The 19,687-nt window shown below is 45.9% G+C and overlaps 1 protein-coding gene and 1 long non-coding RNA gene across 2 annotated transcripts; both read left to right on the top strand.

The window, feature by feature from the left end:
* The first annotated feature begins 228 nt into the window (after positions 1 to 228).
* On the top strand, positions 229 to 2,548 carry oxsm (3-oxoacyl-ACP synthase, mitochondrial). The gene is made up of 2 exons (XM_086178075.1): positions 229 to 1,359; positions 1,887 to 2,548. Exons 1-2 carry the CDS (start codon positions 389 to 391, stop codon positions 2,287 to 2,289), a joined length of 1,374 nt encoding a protein of 457 aa, XP_086034201.1. The 5' UTR covers positions 229 to 388; the 3' UTR covers positions 2,290 to 2,548.
* On the top strand, positions 267 to 10,512 carry LOC147216437 (uncharacterized). The gene is made up of 3 exons (XR_015109149.1): positions 267 to 288; positions 2,575 to 2,735; positions 10,222 to 10,512. It is a non-coding gene; the product is annotated as an uncharacterized LOC147216437 (long non-coding RNA).
* The last annotated feature ends 9,175 nt before the right edge of the window (positions 10,513 to 19,687 follow it).

The raw sequence follows: 19,687 nt of genomic DNA on the forward strand, positions 1-19,687 counted from the left end.
TGCTAATGCTAATAGGACCCCTTAGTAGAGCTATCCTACGCGCGCCTGACTAAATTTGTGCATCTATGACTAAAGCCGCATCTCCGTGGCTGTTTTTATGGCTTAAAATTACCTTATTGTGAATGAATGCATATTTTTACCCCCTAAAGGCGGGGTAAGAGTTATACACCTTATTGAAAAGTGAATGTATTCAGGCGGCGGTGTCCTGGCCAAAGCTAGCTAGGAGGAGCTAAAGCAGGGCTAGATGTTCACGCAGTCTGTTTCTCCTCAAGTGACAACTCATGTCAAGTAAGTTACTGAACAGGTTTGACCGTTTTTCTTGATATCTCTCTGCCGGTTTGGGCGGGAGCCGGCAAAGCCACGCTCTAAACGTGTGAAGAACATCAGCATGACCCCTTTATCCCTAGCCTGGTGGACTCAAGTCCTGCGAAGACAGAAGTTCATTGTTGGTCTTCTTGGAAACGGTGCCTCCAGATGTGTCAGCTCTGCACAGCAGAGCGGTAGAGTTGTCGTGACTGGGATAGGCCTGGTGTGTCCCCTTGGAACCGGCTCTGCACTGCCATGGGACCGCCTCATAAGGGGCCAAAGTGGGATTGTGGCCCTTGAGTCCGAGGACTACAAGTCCATCCCCTGTAAAGTGGCGGCGCTGGTGCCCAGGGGTTCCGGAGAGGGACAGTTCATGGACCAGACCTTTGCCTCTCGAGGAGAGATTAGCAGCATGTCAGCCGCTACTGTGATGGCTCTCGGGGCCGCCCAGCTGGCCCTGAAGGACTCGGGTTGGTACCCCAGAACCCCGGAGGAGCAGCTCATGACAGGGGTGGCGGTCGGCATGGGCATGGTGTCGCTCGATGAGATCGCTCAGACATCTGCTGCCTTCCAGGAGAAGGGCTACAACAAAGTCAGCCCCTTCTTTGTGCCTCGCATCCTTGTCAACATGGCCGCGGGCCACATTAGCATCAAGCACAAACTGAAGGGCCCCAACCACACCGTATCCACGGCGTGCACCACAGGTGCACATGCCATTGGGGATGCCGCCAGGTTCATCGCTCATGGTGATGCAGTTGCTATGGTTACAGGGGGAACGGAATCCTGCGTGAGCCCTCTGGCAATCGCTGGATTTGCAAGGGCCCGGGCCCTCGCCACCAAATGGAACAAGTGTCCGGAGCTGGCATCTAGGCCCTTTCACCCAGAGAGGGAGGGCTTTGTGATGGGGGAGGGGGCCGCCATCCTGCTGCTGGAGGAGCTGGATCATGCCCAGAGGAGAGGGGCCAGGATCTATGCGGAGGTCCTCGGATACGGCCTGTCTGGAGATGCGAGCCACATCACTGCGCCCACCGTGGACGGAGACGGAGCTTTCAGGTTTGCTTCAATGCTTTGAAGGCCTCGCAGTGTGACGTGTGCTTTCACTTTACCATGTTTGATCAGATTGCTCTGACACGGTGAAGTAAAGTGTTATTTATTTTTGAAAACATGGGATTAACCGGAAACCAGTCCAAGGTGTAACCCACTTCTTGTCGACTGACAGCTGGGAGATGCTCTAACACCCCGGAGACCCTAAGTGTAGGATTAGCTGTATCTAATGAATGGTTGAATGAATGAATGATTAAAAAAAAAAAAAAAAAGGAAAAAAAAAAACAAAAACAAAAAGAATGAAACAGCACCACCTAGTGGCCACTTTGCAGAATATTACCACAATTGCCCAAATATTGAATTGGATTGAGTCAGACCTATGACATATGATAAAGTTAAATGTGTAAAGGAATTAAAGTATCAAAATGATACCTTTAAAGGCTCAGCTCATTGGTGTTTGATTTCCATAGAAGTGGTTGCTTTTTATAAGTCCACAGCTCCTCAAAGGTTGAAGCAGACTCATTTCCTCTCTGCAGATGCATGTCAGCAGCGCTTAAGGATGCTGCTCTCTCTCCAGCCGACGTGACGTACATCAACGCACATGCTACGTCCACGCCGCTGGGCGATGCAGCAGAAAACACAGCTATCAAGAGACTGTTCGGGCCAAGCTGCAGTAGCCTGGCCGTCTCCTCCACCAAAGGAGCCACGGGACACCTGCTGGGTGCAGCGGGGGCACTGGAGGCAGCGTTTACTGCTCTGGCGTGCTATCACGGCATCCTGCCTCCAACCCTTAATCTGGACCGCACCGAGCCGGACTTCAGCCTCAACTACGTCCCCTGCTCAGCACAGCCGTGGCAGACCGAGGGCCGGAGGATTGCCCTCTCCAACTCCTTTGGATTTGGTGGCACCAATGCCTCGCTGTGTCTCGCTAGCATTTGATGCTATAGCCAAATCTGTGTTTGGTTGTGTGTCTCTGTATCTGTCCCTGTGGCGGAGCGGTTCGGGGTGAACCCTGTCTCTCGGGATTTGCTCTGGTCTCACTGCGACCCTGAGCAAAGGATAAGCGGAAGACGAATGAGTGGATTGTTGCAACAATCCACCATGGATGTCTAAATCCATCAATGTTACCATTTAAAAAGATGATCCATTCAACTCACCAAATTCTTTGTTTTTAGATTAAACCCTTCATACACGTTCAGTGTTTCCTCGCTCTTGTCTAAATAGGAGATGGTGGGGATGGTCTACAGTTGGCAGACACATGCTCCGGCTGTCTCCTGCCTCTACTGGAACATGGACAGCTCTGCGCATCAGACGTTTTCCCAGAAGACTAATGTATTTGGCAGGAATACCACTTCCGGTTCCTGCCACACCATCACTGCATAGAGGTACCCTGGCCATTTTCTGTAATTTTAAGGGCTCTTTTCCAGATTTTTTTGAAAACCATTTCTTTTTTTCAAACTGCTTGATTTCATTATTTATTATTGTTATTTTAAGATCATGTTTTTTGGGCTTGTCTCAGGGTGTATTAGTGGGTAATTTACTCTGGATTTTTCATGACTTTGAAAATGGATAGCCAAAAAAATTGGCTGATAAAGAAGGTTCTTCATTTAGAAAATAAAATGAGATGTAGAGGATATAAATATAGGAAAAAGTGTTTGAAAGCAACACATTGTGAATGATGATGTGGGGTTTTCACCAGTAGGTGACGCTGCTTTGCTACAGGTTACATGATCTCTGGCCCCCTGCCTGACAGCTGAAAAGGAAGCAGCATCACAGTACAAGATAAAACCGCATTTACTGAGGTCAAAGGTCATATATCGGACAAGATACAGCTACCTGGAGGCAGCCCTGGAGGCACGCAGGCCTTCTCCTGGAGTTAGTGTGTAAGCACTGTGGTCACAGGTGCTCTCACATGAGGTCAAACCGCTCTCCAGGTCATAAACAATAAAAACAGCTCGATCAGGTGATGCAGCTCTCCGTCCGTCAATCAACATGGAAGGAATGCAGACGTGGGATGGTCGCTGTCACAAAGAGCTTCTGTGCACAAATGAAAGACGTCTCAGAAAAGCAGCCAAGTACTTTATTTCTAAAAAAAGACGGAGAACCATGTTGGATGAACATAAGCATCTCACCGCCTTCTGCAGGAGGAATGACCTTTGAGCTCAGTGAGTTGGAGGTTTAGTTCCCTGTCTGCATCTGCGTGTCGCTCTGCAAGACTCCAGCTGAGTGGAGAGCATTCCCCACTGAGGACTGATGGCTTCCCTCTGTGTCCCATGATTCCATCTTCCTTCACAGTGAAGACTCCGAGTGAGCAAAGGCTAGCAAACGTAGAAGTTTCACAGCTACGTCTGCATTTTCTAAATAATCCGGGTCATTATTCACCAATACTTTTCAAATATCAGCATATTTTAAAGTAAAAGCGTACTACAGTAATGACAGAGGAACTGGTGCTAAATGAGGACGTCAGAGAAGTATGTCAGACTGGTGCAGGACATGTATGCTAGCTGTGAGGCAGTGGGGAGTTGTGCTGAAAATTCAAGAGAAGTTCATGGTGGAGATGGGACTTCATCAGGAATCATCTCTGAGCTCCTTGTTAGCAGTGTTGATGGACAGGCTGACAGATTAGGTTAGACAGGAATCTCCATGGACCATGGTGTTTGCGGATGACATTGGGATGTCTAGTTAGATCAAAAAGCAGGCAGAGGAACATCTAGAGAGTTGGCGATATGACCTGGAAAGGAGAGGAATTAAGGTTAGTCGCAGCAAGATTGAATACGGGTGTGTGAATGAGAGGAACCCATGATGAACAGTGAGGCTCCAGGGAGTAGAGAAGAAGTTGGGGGATCTTTGGTACTGAGGGTCAACAGTTCAGAGCAATGGAGAGGGTGGAGGAGAGGTGAAGAAGCACATTCAAGCAGGTTGGAACGGGTGGAAGGAAGTGTCAGGGGTGACGTGTGGTCAGAGACAAATGAGACCAGAGGCGAATGTATCTTCATTCAGCAACTATGAAACACCTGAGCCTGCTGTATCTTTGGCTTTGTGCTGTCACCTGCTGGCTGACAAGGAGAGCTTCATCATCTGAACCATTCAGCATCTGAAACAGTCCGATACCACCTCAGAGGCCAGTCCGCACTGGTACCTTCTAGATGGAAGTATGGAGGCTCCCTGTCTAAGACGGGCGCTTCGCTCCATGTCCTCCCCCAGCAGCTTGAAGAACCCATGTGTGATGAATGGCCGTTCTGTCTCAGCTGAATTTAATAGCGTGATGGAAATCCAGGCCCCGGATGATGGATCGCCCTGCCGGGGAACGTCTTTCCCAGCCCATTTTTAGAAATTAAGTTTTATTTAGCCGCTCTGGAATCTAGTCCGGTTAATGAATAGCTCAATTATTCATCCGTATTTTAATTTGAAATAATCTGACACTGACAAATGAGCAGTAGCAAGCTTTTGGAAGGGTTAGGAAGGAAAGCCCGGGATGATCAGGTCTCCATGCCTGTATTCCTATTTTTTTATTTTCCATTGATGTTCATGATCACCTCGCCTACACAAAGTTTTGAAAAAAAAATAGCTGGCAGTTCCGCAAAAAGCCTGGAGTTTTATTTACTGCAGGGGGATGAAATATTTGGTACGGCCAAAAGTGTTCGCTCACCTGCCTTGACTCACATATGCTCCTACGTGACACCCCTTTCCTAATCCATAAGGTTCAGGTTCAGTGTGACGTGGGCCCATCTTTTGCAGCTATAACAGCTTCAACTCTTCACTAGGTCCAGAACTGTGTTTATGGAAATTTTTGACCATTTGTGAGGCCACACACTGCTGTTGGACGGGAAGGCCTGGCTCGCAGTCTCCACTCTAATTGATCTCAAAGGTGTTCCATGGGGGTTGAGGTCAGGACTCTGTGCTAGCTGGTCATAATCATCCACACCAGACTCTGTCATCCATGTCTTTATGGACCTTGTTTTGCAGACTGCTGCACAGTCATGTTGGAAAAGGAAGGGCCAGCTCCAAACTGTTCCCACCGAGTCGGGAGCATGGATTGCCCAAAATATCTTGATATGCTGAAGCTTTCAGAGATCCTTTCACTGGAACTAAGGGGCCAAGCCCAGCTCCTGAAAAACAACCCCACACCATAATCCCCCTCCACCAAACATCACACTTGGCACAATGCGGTCAGACAAGTACTCTCCTCATGGCAACCACTAAACCCAGGCACATCCATCAGATTGCCAGATGGAAAAGTGCGATTCATCACTCCAAAGAAGGCATCCCCACTGCTCTAGAGTCCAGTGGCGGCGTGCTTTACACCACTTTACACCACATGCTTTACACAGCCGCTCGGCCTTGGAAACCCATTGTATAAAGCTCTTTGCGCACTCTTCTTGTGCTGATCTGAAGGCCATGTGGCGTTTGAAGTTCTTTGGAGATTGACTCGGCAGAAAGTTGGTGACCTCTTGGCACAATTTGCCCCCGCATCCTATGACCCCGCTCTGTCAGTGTACGTGGCCTACCACTTGGGCTGAGTTTCTGTCATTCCCAAGCACTTCAATGTTCCTTTAATACAGCTGACAGTTGACTGTGCAATATTTAGGAGTGAGGAAATTTCATGACTGGATTTGTTGCACAGGCATCCTATCACAGCTCCATGCTGGAATTCACAGAGTTCCTGAGAACGACCGATTCTTTCACAAATGTTTGTTAAAACAGTCTGCATGCCTAGGTGCTTGATTTTATACACCTGTGACCATGGACGTGATTGGAACACCTGATTCCCATTATTTGGATGGGTTAGCCAACACTATTGGCTAACCCATCCAAATAATGGGAATCAGGTGTTCCAATACTGGCACTGGCACTGGCAGAGCAGTGGTGCTTGGCGAGCCCAACCCTAAGACCCTCCTCCGGGGTCATTCAGCATCTTCAGCTTTGGATTGCGGGAGGAAACCTCTCTTCACAGGAAGAACCCAGTTGGCGATGGAAACCAATGACGTTCTCGCTCTGGGGCGGAGCCGTTCTCTCCCGTCATTCATGTTTACCCATGTCACGAATGCTGCAGGGACCTGGTCGGGTTCTTCCAGGCCGGTGGAGGCTCCATCAGACCTGGATCATCCATTCATGATTGATCCATGTTGGACACCCTTCCTGGCCCAGCCCTCTGCCTTAGGTTACCCGCTTGAGATGAATTCGCTTTCTGGAATGCTTTGTTTTAATATGGGATGGCGAGGCGCGGCGTGGTCCTGCAGTCCTCTCCATATCGGTTACAGATTAGCTGGGCAGGTCCTATTGATCCCTGCCGCTGAGACCTCCATGACTTTGGTCCTTTGTACCCCCCAGCGCTTTCCACCTCCTCCCTCCTGCCCCTGCCCTGGAAATAAGGGATATCCGAGCCGAATAGTGATCGCCATGGCAACAGAGTCAGCATTCTCTCTCCCTTTGATACGGTCCCGTCCCAGAGGGAGCCGGGCTTATCACTGCCTTCTAAAATTAGACCTCCTTCGACTGCCTGGCAGCCACTGGGTGGACTTCACCCCCCCGCCAGACCGCAGTGTCAGGCCTTTCTGTAATTATGGAAGTTCAACCTTTATATTATTCAAATTCACCGAGGCACTGGGACTCCGATGAAGCGAAGCCTGGCGGCATGGAGGCACGCCCAATACCTTTAAATATACCCAACCATATTGGATATATTTAAATTAAACTTCAGTCCCCATACAGTCTAAACCGCACAGCTGCAAAGGTGCTCTCAAGCTCTCAGCCCTGACACAGTTTGGGGAGGAGGCACCGCATATGTCGGTTTGGGAGCTGCAGAAGGAGAAATCAACCGCATTGGATTTGCTCTGGCTGTTAACATAGGACTTTTCAATGAAGGGGTGGGGATTCATGTGCCTCCAAGAATTGTCAATGAGAGGGTCCACCCGTCTGCAAAGAAAATTTTTCTTGGCACAAATAATAGCTTTTTCATTGGACCCTCCGGATCTTATCTTGTAAAATGACTGTTTCCGCCTTCGCCTTACTGCCACACCGCCACCGCCAGAGAGCTTTTTCGAGAGGAAACGAGCAAACTACGAGATGGCAGAAGCGTCACAGTTTGCAGGCAAAAAGAAAGCTGCATTTAAAAGAAAATATCAAGATCCCTACCTAAGTTATGGGTTCATCGCAATAGGTGATACATAAGCTCTGTGCCCGCTAAGCATTATTTGCAGTGAATGGCTAGCTAATGAAGCTATAAAACCCTCAAAACTTTATTTATTTTTTTATTCTAGTGCAAAATGATTGTTATTTCCTCATTCAAAGGGTAATGGTTGTATTCAGATTAAATACTGTGAACTGACAAAAGTTTATATTGTCATAATCCCCGTGCCTCTGCATAAAACTGATCCCTGGCACAAAAAAGGTCGGCTATGGCTACTTTAAGTGGTAGAGTTGTACTGCTCAAGACTTCCTCCGTGCAGCACTTCCTGTCAGCTGTGGACTCACATGGTTCCTCCCTTGCTAGCCAACACAGCTCCATGCCTCTGAAGCTACCACGCAGTCTCTTTGACACATCTTTGCAGCGCCTCAACAATTGGAGGCTCCCATGCGCATTTCCTCCGTGAGAGAGCAAGAGAAACACCGATTGGCGTTATCTACCTCTGAAAGCGACTCTGGTCGAGGCGGTGCGTGAACACAGCCCCAGCAAGGCTGTAGCTTCCAGCAATTCAAGTCCAGGGGTGGGCAAGTCATTTTTACAAGGGGCCATAGGAGAAACCTGAACAGTGTTGGAGGGATAATAACCACTCAATATGAATTCTGCCCTGTTGGAAAAGGCAGTAAATGACATATCACAATTATTATCACAATTGTAAAATAATCATTCCATCAGTGTTCTCAGAACCTTCACAAACACTAAAAAGTTGTTCAGCAGTATGCTAAAGATATGAAATGGATCGACATAATGCAAAAAGCATAAAGTGCTTTTTATTAGTGTAATATGATAGCATATTATTGCTGCAGAGTCCAACAAACACTTCGTAAATTGTCCGTCCCAAAACAGCATACCCTTCCTGGCGATGTGGGATAAGGCATAAGTTGCCTTGAAAGCTGCATTTCTTGTTGTGCAAAGCTCTATAAAAATACCCTTGTTGGTTTTGCGTTTGTACTAGCAAAATGTCTGACTAGTTTCATCGAACAAGTCTTTGTATCCTCCTCCATTCTTGTCGATTCTCATGGGCACTAGACTTTTTCTTCCCTTGAAGACATTTCACCCCTTCATCCGAGAGGCTCTTTCAGTGCTAATGACCTATGGGGAGTTTCTGAAGATAACGGCCAGGTTTTTGGGCAAGTCTAGGTTATGGTGGCTTGTTGTATAAATGGAAGAGTTGATCTGCAGAAACTAGGTGTAAGAGGGGGTTGTTCTGCTGAGGAGCAACTTAGTGCGATTACCTGCTTTGGAATGTGAAAAGGTAAAGCTAAACAAAGGAGCGATACCTGTTGGGTCACATGAACTGAGGCTCAGGTGGATGTTACCGGGGACTGGTTCTGGTGGTGGGTCTTTCCTGGTTGTTCAAAGGGTGCAGATGAGCCTGGTCCGTGTGTGCAAATCCGTCTTGGTATTGATCCCAGTACAGCGCTGTATATCTGTGAAAGGTCGGGTCTGAGCGCCCCCTCTATTCAAAGATGTTTTTTCTGTTTTGATAAAGATGGCTTTCTTGACTCTTCTCTCCAACCATCTGTCTTCTCTGGCCAGAGTACGGACATTGCTGTCATCAATCACATGGCCATCAAATGGTCTCAGTTCGTGCACCCACGTCATGGAGCTTAAAAAAAAACAAAAAACGCACTGTTTTCTAAATGAAAGTAACACACTTGTATAACATTAACAGAATTAATGTTTTTTTTTTCGTTCATGTTCTGATTGAGCCCACCCAGGCCGGGCAGGGACGACCACAGGGCCGTAAAACGCCCGGGTCTGAACCTGAAGGTCACGACCCTGGCACGGTAGCTGTTGCAAATGAGGGGATGTGACCTGGCCTCCTCCCCTTCATCGTCATCAGTAGCATTATCGTCATCGCCGTCCCATCTGCGCACCACCTCTTAGAATTGCCGCTGGTATCCGCCTTCTCTCACGTTGTGATCATATCCAGGGCTGTCAGTGTTTGCACGGCACTGCGTGTGATTAAAGCGCGGGGAGGGCTCATCAACGGCCAAAAGACAAGATGTTGCCATCCATGATTTCAGTCAAGGACTGCAGCAATCTTTGTGCATAATGTGATGAGCCTCTCCAGTGCGGCTGTGGGAAATATTGAGGCATCAGTTGAGCTCTGAGAGCAGCTCTCCACATTTATTACCATATATATTTAATACAGGCGGCACACAGCAGGTTATTTATAACCCTATGGAACGTCTGGATGCAATTAATAAAAAATGACCCAAAAGAAAACTTTCCAGCTCACAATAGTGTGTTTGTTGCTCTGAGAGTGCAAACACACACACACATCAGGAGACAGAGATAGACGTCTCTGCCGCTTTGCTGGGTCATTTTAAAGTTCTAAAAGTTGTTTTTTCTTCTTTACCGCTGCATGATGATCACATTTCCGGACTGTGAGAGGGCTCCTGAGGCTCAGACAGGTGGTTCACCGAAATATTGAATGTCCATTTTTGAGATAGAAATGTAATATTTAGTAGAATAACCAAAAAAGGGATGGGATTGGAGGTTAGTGTCCAATGTCAATGCCTACTCAATGTCTGATCATCATCTTCTTTTTCTATGGGCTTTTTCCTTCAGGGGTCTCCAAAGCGAATACACCACTGTCTAACCCTGTTCTCTGGATCGTCTTCGCATCTTCATATTCTCTCTTGCTAAGTCCGTAAATCTTCTCTTTTGTCTTCTTCTAGACCTCCAATTCCAGCATCCGTCTACCAATATATTCTCAATCCCTCCTCTGTACATGACCCAACCATCTCAGTCTATGTCCAGAACATCTAACATGTGGTGTCCTTGTGATGGGATTCCTGATCCTCTCCATCTTAGTCATTCCCAAATAGAACCAATGTTTGATCTGCAAATGCCTTTAAAAAAATTAAAAATCTTTTTTAATTACCATTCACGCATTCACATGTATGTTCACTGTCAACATTTCTTCATGCTTCCATACTCCTTAACCATTCCACCTCCCTGAGTCAGACATAGACAATCCAAGATGCAACTGGATTATATTTTAATAAAGTGGACCCTTGCTACTTCACAGATTTTTTTCGTAATTTGGTTCATGTCGTGTATAGTTCTGTAGCGTTTTTTTTTTTTTTTGCAGTATTTGACATTTTTTTGTGATGAAATAGCCATTTTCTAGCTTAAGAAAATAATAAATATTGTAAAATTAAACTAAAATTTATAAATAAAATTCAAGATCTCCTTTGCTAAGCCCAGCAAACTCTTGCTCCTACCATTTTACCCATGCGAGATCTCATATGGAATAACATTGGCTAAGTTGATCCATACTTGGAATGCTATTGGCTGATTAAGAATGTTGTTCCGTTCCTCATGTTGATTGGTTCGTGGAGAGAAGCAGCTGATATGTTAAAGGAAGGCAGACGTTTTGCTGAGGTTGGCCATCATTACAGCGTTAACGAATCTACAGTTCCTTAAATTAAGAAAGGTGAAGCTAAATTAGGAAGACGGTGACCTTAAGCTTCAGTAAAACGGCAAAACGGGTGATGACAAGACAAAGTAAATGAATTGTAAAAATGGAAAACGCTTTGGCCATGTGGATCGCTGTTTGCAGGAAGAAACGTGGCATCATAAGGACAAAGGCAAGTTTGTTAATATACGTTACAGTTATCTGAAAGTGTTAAGTGTACTGTAAAAGAGGATAGGAAGCGTAATACAGTCGATGGTGGGTTGATAACTGCTTGCAGGAGGTTCGTAAAGGGTTGAGTGAGGTTTGTTAAGTGTTAATATATCTGCAAATACCATCAAAATTATTATGTCTCTATTTCGCTGTAATTCACTTTTTGCGGGGGGTCTTGGAACGTAACTCCCGCAAAAAGTGAGGGTCCGCTGTATATCCGTATTTTATATATGTTGCAGAGCTGGAACCCTGCAAAGTCACCGGGGGTTGTTCTATGTGAATGCATCAGGAAAATAGAGACCCTTTGAATGTGACTAATATCCACATAGATATAAACGACAGTGGGCCAAACCTGGTCTCACGCTGCTCATTCAAATATTCTCCATGTGGGTTTATCTTCTCCCAGGTTGCCCAGCTCTCCCACCATCTGCTTCTCACAGAGGCCCAGAGAAAGCGTGGTGGTTTTGTGACGTCGCGCTGTTCCCCAAATATCCTTCAATAACTTCACGCGCAGGGATGATACCAGATCCCTGTCTGGGTTCCAGTCACACCGCTGAAATCGCAGAACCCAGCCTTTTGAGGCTTCCTCGTGGAGGTCACCTGGTTGACCTCGGTTTTCCACTTGCGTTACCCCGCGCTCTCATCTATTTCCTCCTCCCTCCTTAACCATCCTGAATATTGGACAAAGAAATACGATCAGGGTGGTTCTTGTCGGACGGCAGCAGGTTGACGGAGCCTCGTATCTCATGTTTTCATCACATTCTTCTGTGTGAAACCCGAGCTGATCACCGTGTGTAAACATAATTAATTGACTAAATAAAGATATTTTTTTCTTGTTCTTGATGGAGCTTCATCTCCAGATCCCAGCAGGGAGCAGCTTTCTCACATCCCCGTCTAAACACCAACAGATTGCAGCGAGGGAGGGGGATACCGGCCGTCCACCATCTGCTCCTCTTCATCTCAAAGAATGAGGTCTCCTGAGATGACGGGGTAGCCGGTCTCCTCTATTGTGTTTTGGTGAAATACGTTTTCTCCGCAGCATCTGGTATGCGGTGGATCTGCGATGGAGCGCCTCCAACCGACCCTCTGCTTCTTCTGGAATGGAGAGGAAGCTCTGGAGGTCAATTTAAGATCAGCGCTCCAGAGTCCAAGTCAATGCCTTCGACGAAAACGTCTTGCAGCGTTCAAGCTTCCACCCTACATTTACAGCTAACGTCTTCAGCCTCTTCATCTTCTCTTCTCAGGATAGAACTTGCTCATTTCAGGATCCACAGTTGACCTTCCAGGCTGCAGCTGTGGAGATGTCCAAGCATGGATGGTAGAAGTTTCCCCACAGTCTGTGGGTACTAAAGCCTGGACAGCCTCTGCTCTGACCTCCACACACCCACTGTCAATCCCCTCCTCAGCTTGATCGCTAACTGTCTCACTCCTGAGGTTCCTCCTGGAGGAGATCAACTTCTGGTCCTTGGTCAACATCACGCAGTTCATCTTGGTAGGTTTTATCTTCTCTGAGCGCCGTTACTGACTCGCTCTCCGTCCTCAGCGCACTCCTTTGTGTGGTGAAGGCTTCTCCATTGATTCCATTCAAATTTGTTGCTAGACAACCTCCTGCACCTTGACAGAATGTGACCACTCACACTCACACACACCATAATGAGGGAAGAATGCAGAAAATTTTCAGAAGAAAATCTATAAAACATAATGGAGAGAGGCAGGGCAGCAGTTAGCTCCTCCTCCTCACAGTCAGAAGGTCCCTGATTTTCCTTCCTGTGTGGCGTCTCCATGTTCTCCCTGTGTCTGCGTGGGGTTCCTCAGGGTTCTCCAGGTTCCTCCCACAGTCCAAACACATGCAGGAGGTTCAAGGACAACCTACATTGTGCAGACATGTAAACAAGCAAGCAAATGTTTGGAGCACGACAGCAGGGATAAGCGCAGGGTGAATATCATGAATGATAAGGTAATGCACCAAGATAAGGTAAGATAAGACTTTATTGATCCCCATAGGGGAAAATTCTTTTGTCACAGCAGTGTAACAGTTATAGTGTCAATAAATATGAATATGAATATAAATAGACAGACAAATAGAAGTCAGTTAGAAAATAGCAAAAGATATCCACAGATAAATAGACAACAGAGAGAACAAAAACAAAACAACAAGGATAAGAATGGACTACAGGATGGAAAAAAAAATACAGTAAGGGTGAAAAATAGACAACCAAAACTAAACAACATAAACAATAGTGGCAGTAGCAATGACAACATTAAAATAAATAAACAGAAATAAGAAGGATGCGAATGGGCTGAGACCAACAAGGATAAAATAGACAACAGAGTTAGGAAATGACTTGTGTAAATGGGTAAGGTATTGAGTTCGTGGTAGCACAGATGCACCGCCGGCCGGTCAGAGTTATCGTATATGACAGATAGCATATAAATAAATACAGGACTTCATTGAAGGTCCTCAGCAAACCAGATGAACAACTGCTGAATTGAATGTACATTCACAAAGACAGCAGCCTCAGCAGCCTGTGCGTGCAGGATCATATGAGGCAGTCGTATTGTTCAAGGGAGAGGGAAAGGTAAACTGAAACTTAAAACCACCATCAAATTAAAAAAAAGGACAATGCAATTATTGCAGCAGACAGAGCTGGAAGCTATATTCCATTTCTCACTTCGGGGCGAGGCTAGGAGGAGATAGAAGATCCTTGTTGTGTATATATATTTTAAAAGAACAAAAGAAGGTGAAGAACTGACCTTCTACCAGGGCTGTAACCCACTGCAGGTCTCGAACATCTTGAGACAAAAGAAAAACACGCACATCTGCTGCCCGATTAAGGCTGGGGGCTGGATCAAAAATATTGACTAAACAAAGGTTTGAGAAAAAAAAAATCATATTCATGTTTTGGTAAGTATCTGAAGATTTTTGCTCAAAATATAATGCTATTATAAATTTTCTCTACTCTATGTAAAATAAATTATCTTTCATTTTGGAGCACTCTTGGTGTGCAGATGTTTTCAAACCTTTAGCTCACATTTGGACTTGAGTTAACCCTTCTTGGAGAGTGAAAGAAACCGAAGAACATGACATGGACTCTATCTGTTCGAGCCAGGGATCCTGCAGCTGCGAGGCGGTGGCGTTGACCGCGTGCTGCCACAGAAGGTCAGATTTGCCAGTTTGCCAAAGCTCACAGGGTGGCAAAGCTGCTGGGATGCACCACACATAAAATTCTTCACCCTCCAATGCTGTCAAACCTGATATTTTATCCATAATGTTCAAAACTGCCGGTTTGAGAGTTGGGCATTTGCATTGAGCACTCTCCTCTGAGGTTTGTGCTAGAGGTATATAAAGATATAAATATATGTTTATGTATGTAAATTTGTACAGAAAGCACAAAGAGAGAGATGAGGTGTTTTTTCTCCTCCAAATGAGCCCTGGATATTCAGCGGAGAACATGGGTGACTGTGAACGACAGAGGGTTTGATCCGGGCTCCTCCGTGGCGGGCTTGGGCGACGGGTCAGTGGGGCGAGATGGTTGGGTAATCCTTTCCTCTTCATATCTAATTACTCTTTGAAGGCACAAATGTTTGGATCCTTCCTCAGCTCTGGTGTTCATGGATGGATTACATCCTGGCAGAAGGCGGCATTGGGAATATATCTGTTCATATTTCTGTTGTGAGGCAGGAAGAGAGGTGGACAATTGACCTGGAAAGGAGAGGAATGAAGGTTAGTCACAGCAAGACAAGCTACAGGTCAAGAGGGTGCAGGATTTCAAGTACTTCTTGGCAGCTGCCAAGACAAGAAGATATAGACAAGAATTCACCATGACCTGGATGACTGAGAACCTCCACAGACGATTATTTGGCCAAATCTCGGTGTCATTCCCGTGGCAGCCATGTTGGATTCTCAATCCCTCTTGTTTAAAAAGGAGCCCTAATAAATAAGCAAACAGACACTGAGTCTAATGTCAACCAGTTAAAGGGAGTAACGAACCTCTGAGCTCCATCACTCCTCCTACATCGACCGTTGAGACTCCATCAGTGCAAGTGACCTTTTCCGGAGAGCATTACCCATCGATTAAACTTTGTTTGACGGCCATATTGACAGCGGCGGTAGGAGCAGGGCGGACTGGCCGCTTCCCTCAAACTCGACAAAGAGTTGATTTGCGATCGCATAGACAGCGGAAAGTCCCCTGTCGTTCCTGTCGTGTAAATATTGCGTTCCCCGTTAGAAAACTGAATGAAAACACATGAGCCATCAGTGACATTTGGACAGGAAATGCTGCTCGAGCTTCGCACCAGGTGAACAGCTTATGAGCCTATCGAACAAACTAAAAGCTCTCAGGACATTTATTATGCATCTCTTGCGTTTTACAGTGTGCGGTTATCTCCTGGCTACAGGAAGGTGGACTACTTAGAAATCACGACTCACTCTCCTGTTCGAAGTGTGCAATTTCATGTTTTAGCTCTGCTCAAGGTCTCCAGAGATGTTTGTTGAATGAGTCATCTGACACTAATGAACATTTCAGGGATGCTACTCATAATACAGAAGTAGAGACGGCTTCCACATGACGCCATAGATAGCGAGTAGCTAAGAAACAAGGATCTTATTGCCGTCCTGAGATGATGAATAAAAGTAATGAGTGAAGTTATAAAATGTTTGATGGCAAGAAGATGCAGCCATTTCAAATAAGTGAAATTGAAACCTACAAACTCAGCCCACCTCACATCAGTCTTTTATTGGCCAACAATGAGAAATCAATGTTTGCTAATGGGCAATAAAACTATTTGCATCAATATTTGATAGGTCAAAGATCTGATCACAACACTGCTTAGTTCTTTGGTTGAACGTGGCTTGTGAAATTGAATGGAGACATTAGTGGCTAACGGCTCAGCTAACGGCTCCCTCCGACAGACGGTGGTTCGAACCCGTCTCCTCAGGTTTGCCTTGAAGTGTCCTCTGGCGAAACAACACAGCTTCTGATTCTCTGTGGAGTTTCATCTCGCCTCTCGTTTTTGGACAGTCTTTCTGTCCATGGTATCCGCAGTAGCTACACCCTGCAAAAGTCCTACGTTTGTTCCAAGACTTGCCTCCATACGTAGCAACAGGGAGGACAGTTGCATGAAGTTGTCTAAGTTTGAAACTGGAGCTGATCCCTTTGCTCTTCCAGAAGTTTGCCATCTTCTGCACCGCCTCCCTCCCCATTCCTACCCATGCCCTCTGCTGCAGGCTGTCTACCCACGGTAGACAAGCTCGTCTTCTTCCTCGATCTGCAGAGACCTCCTGTCCGCCCTTTGTCAACCAATACGACCTGGGTTTTCTCTGCATTCAGGAGATCTTGCTGAGCACATTGGTCAGATGTACCATCTGCACCAACTTCCTCATGACATTACCGATGAGAGTCATATCGTCTGCAAATATGAAGTTATTCAATCTCCACTCGTCCTTTCCTTCTCTCTCATCTGCTCTGCAGAGATGTTAAAGATATGGTGACGGAGTGCAGCTTTGTTGTCGGTCCTTCTGCTGCCATGTCATTGGAGCCTCTAAAAATGGGGGGGAAACCCGTCTCGATTGTAATCGACTGTTAAGTATGACGCTGTGATCTGTAGCAAGAAGTGGAGATATGCTCTGGACAGGAGAGAAATGAAGACAGAATATATGAGAGGAAACCGGGTGGAACAGCGAGGCTACAGGGAGTGGAGATCAAGAAATTGGAGGAGGTCAGGTACTTGGGGTCAAAAGTCCAGAGCGTAGGAGAGTGTGGAAGAGGTGAAAAGACGGGTTCAAGAAGGTTGGAATGGTGGAGAAAAGGGTCAGCGGTACGAGGAGATAGAAGACTATCAGCCAGACTTAAAGAAAAGGTGGAGGAAACAGTGGTGAGATGGTCTAGAAACAGTGACAATGACCAAAAGACAGGAAGCAGAGCTAGAGGTTGGAGAGATGAAGATACTGAGGTTCACTTTGGGAGTGACCAGGATGGATAGGATCTTTAATGAGTCCATCAGAGTTACAACACATGTTAGATGTTCTAGACATAGACTGAAATGGTTGGGTCATGTACAGAGGAGGGATTGTGAATTTATTCGTCGACGGATGCTGGAATTGGAGGTCTAGAGGAAGACCAAAGAGAAGATTGATGGGCATTGTGACAGAGGATATGAAATTAGTTGGTGTAAGAGAGGAGGATACAGAGGATAGGGTTAGATAGAGAAGGTGGATTAACTGTGGAGACCCCTGAAGGGAAAAGCCCAAAGGAGAAGAAGAAATCCTAATCCATCAAAATCTGTCTTCTTCCAAAATGTTCACATTGTTTGAATCCATAGAATTTCAGCTCTTATATGAAAATCTTATTGAGAGTGAGTGGCATTCACTGAGCCTCAGCTCTCTGCCTGGCAGGGGGTTTAACTCCCAGTGATCTTGGTTTGACATTTCCCTCCATTTGTATTGAATAGCCATCAAATGTTACGTGATGGTGATGATGCCCGACTCCCAATGTAAAGCATCCTCAAGTGCGAGATATGAATTTGAAAGCTTAGGGCAACGAAAGCGCCAGGAAAAGGTCACACCTTGAGTGCGACCTTGAGGTGGGGACTCAGAAGGGATGAGTCAAACACACCTTTTGTGTTTAACGTTGAAGAGGGAGGTCACCTTTTAGACGACTAAGCCTGGATTATCAGGTTTCACTCCCGGTCCCTGTGACCAGGTGAGTGGATGCTACGCATGCAGGCTATGCCGCTCAGAGTTAGCTGCAAGGGAACGCCAATGAAATAAATGTGTGTGTGTGTGAGTGAGTGTGTTTATTCCTGAAATACATAGGCTTTTGAATCTGTAAAACATATTGGAATCCGCTCAGATGAACAAATTATCCAGTATGTAAGAGGTAAAATGTACAAGTAACAAGTCTTAAAAATGTGACATTTATCTTTTATTTATTTTATAATTGTGGCAATCAAACGATTTATATTTTTAATCAGATAATTTGCATGGCCGCTTGAGATTCATTCCGATCAATCATAATTAATACCTATTAATTTGGATTCATCTGGAATGCAGCCTGAGAGCAGCACAGGCCAGTGTCTCCCTGAGCCTCTCCCAAGCCCAGATAAATGCAGAGGGTTGCGTCAGGAAGGGGATCCGGCGTAAAACTTTTGCCAAAACCAAACATGCAAATCAAACATAATAACCTGATCATACCGGATCGGTCGAGGCCTTAGCTAACAACGACTGGCACTCGTACCGATGACCTACAGGGAACCAATGGAAATTGGGCTACTGTAGGTCACAGAAGGGCAAGAGGAAGGGCAAGAATCTAAGACTGAGAGTAGGTACTTTGAATATTGGGACTATGGCACGAAAAGGTAGAGGAGAGTTGGTTGACATGAAGGAGAAGGAAAGTGGTTATACTGTGTGTCCAGGAGACCAGGTGGAAAGGTAGTAAGACTAGAAGCTTAAAAGCAGGCGTTCAGTTGTACTATCATAGTACTGACAAGAAGATGAAATGAAGTAGGAGTTATCTTGAGGGAGGAGTTTGTCAGGAATGTTCTGGAGGTGAAAAGAATGTCAGATAGACTTATGAGTCTGAAACTGGAAATTGAAGGTGTGATGCTCAATGTTGTCAATGCCTATGCCCTGCAGGTGGGATGTGAGTTTGAGGAGGATAATATCTGGAATGAGCTAGATGAAGTGAGACAGAATATCCTCAGAGATGAAAGAATGGTAATTGGAGCAGACTTCAATGGGCATGTTGGTGAAGACAATCAAGGGAATGAAGAAGTGATGGGCAGATTTGGTATACAAGATAGGAACACAGAGGGACAGATGGTGGTAGATTTTGCAAAAAGGATGGAAATGGCTGTAGTGAACACTTTTTTTCTAGAAACGACAGGAACATAGGGTAACTTATAAGAGCGGAGGTAGGGCCACGCAGGGAGACTACATCTTGTATAGACGAGGTAACCTGAAAGAGATCAGTGACTGCAAACTAGTTGTAGGCGAGAATGTAGTTAGACAGCATAGGATGGGGGTTTGTAGGATTACTCTGGTGACAAGGAAGATAAAGCGAACAAAGGCAGAGCAGAGGACAAAGTGGTAGAAGCTGAAAAGAGAGGAGTGTTGTATGGTTTTCAGGGGGGAGTTGAGAAAGGGTCTGGGTGGTCAGGGTGAGCTTCCAGATGATTGGACAACTACAGCTAGTGTTATGAGGGAGACAGGTAGGAGGGTACTTTGTGTGTCATCTGGAATGAAAGTAGATAAGGAGATTTGGTGGTGGAATGAGAAAGTGCAGGAGTATATACAAAGAAAGCGGTTAGCAAAGAAGAAGTGGTATTCTGGGAGGACTGAAGAGAACAGACAGGAGTACGGGGAGTTACAATGAAAGGTAAAGATAGAGGGAGCAAAGGCAAAACAATTGGCATATCATGACCTGTATGCTCGGTTGGACAGTAAGGGGAAAGAGAATGATCTATACAGGTTGGCAAAACAGAGGGATAAAGATGGAAAGGACGTACAACAGATC

Source organism: Fistularia commersonii, chromosome 30 (assembly GCF_037954325.1).
Source record: "Fistularia commersonii isolate RoL2024-O1a breed Wild chromosome 30, RoL_Fcom_v1.0, whole genome shotgun sequence".
Lineage (NCBI taxonomy): Eukaryota > Metazoa > Chordata > Actinopteri > Syngnathiformes > Fistulariidae > Fistularia > Fistularia commersonii.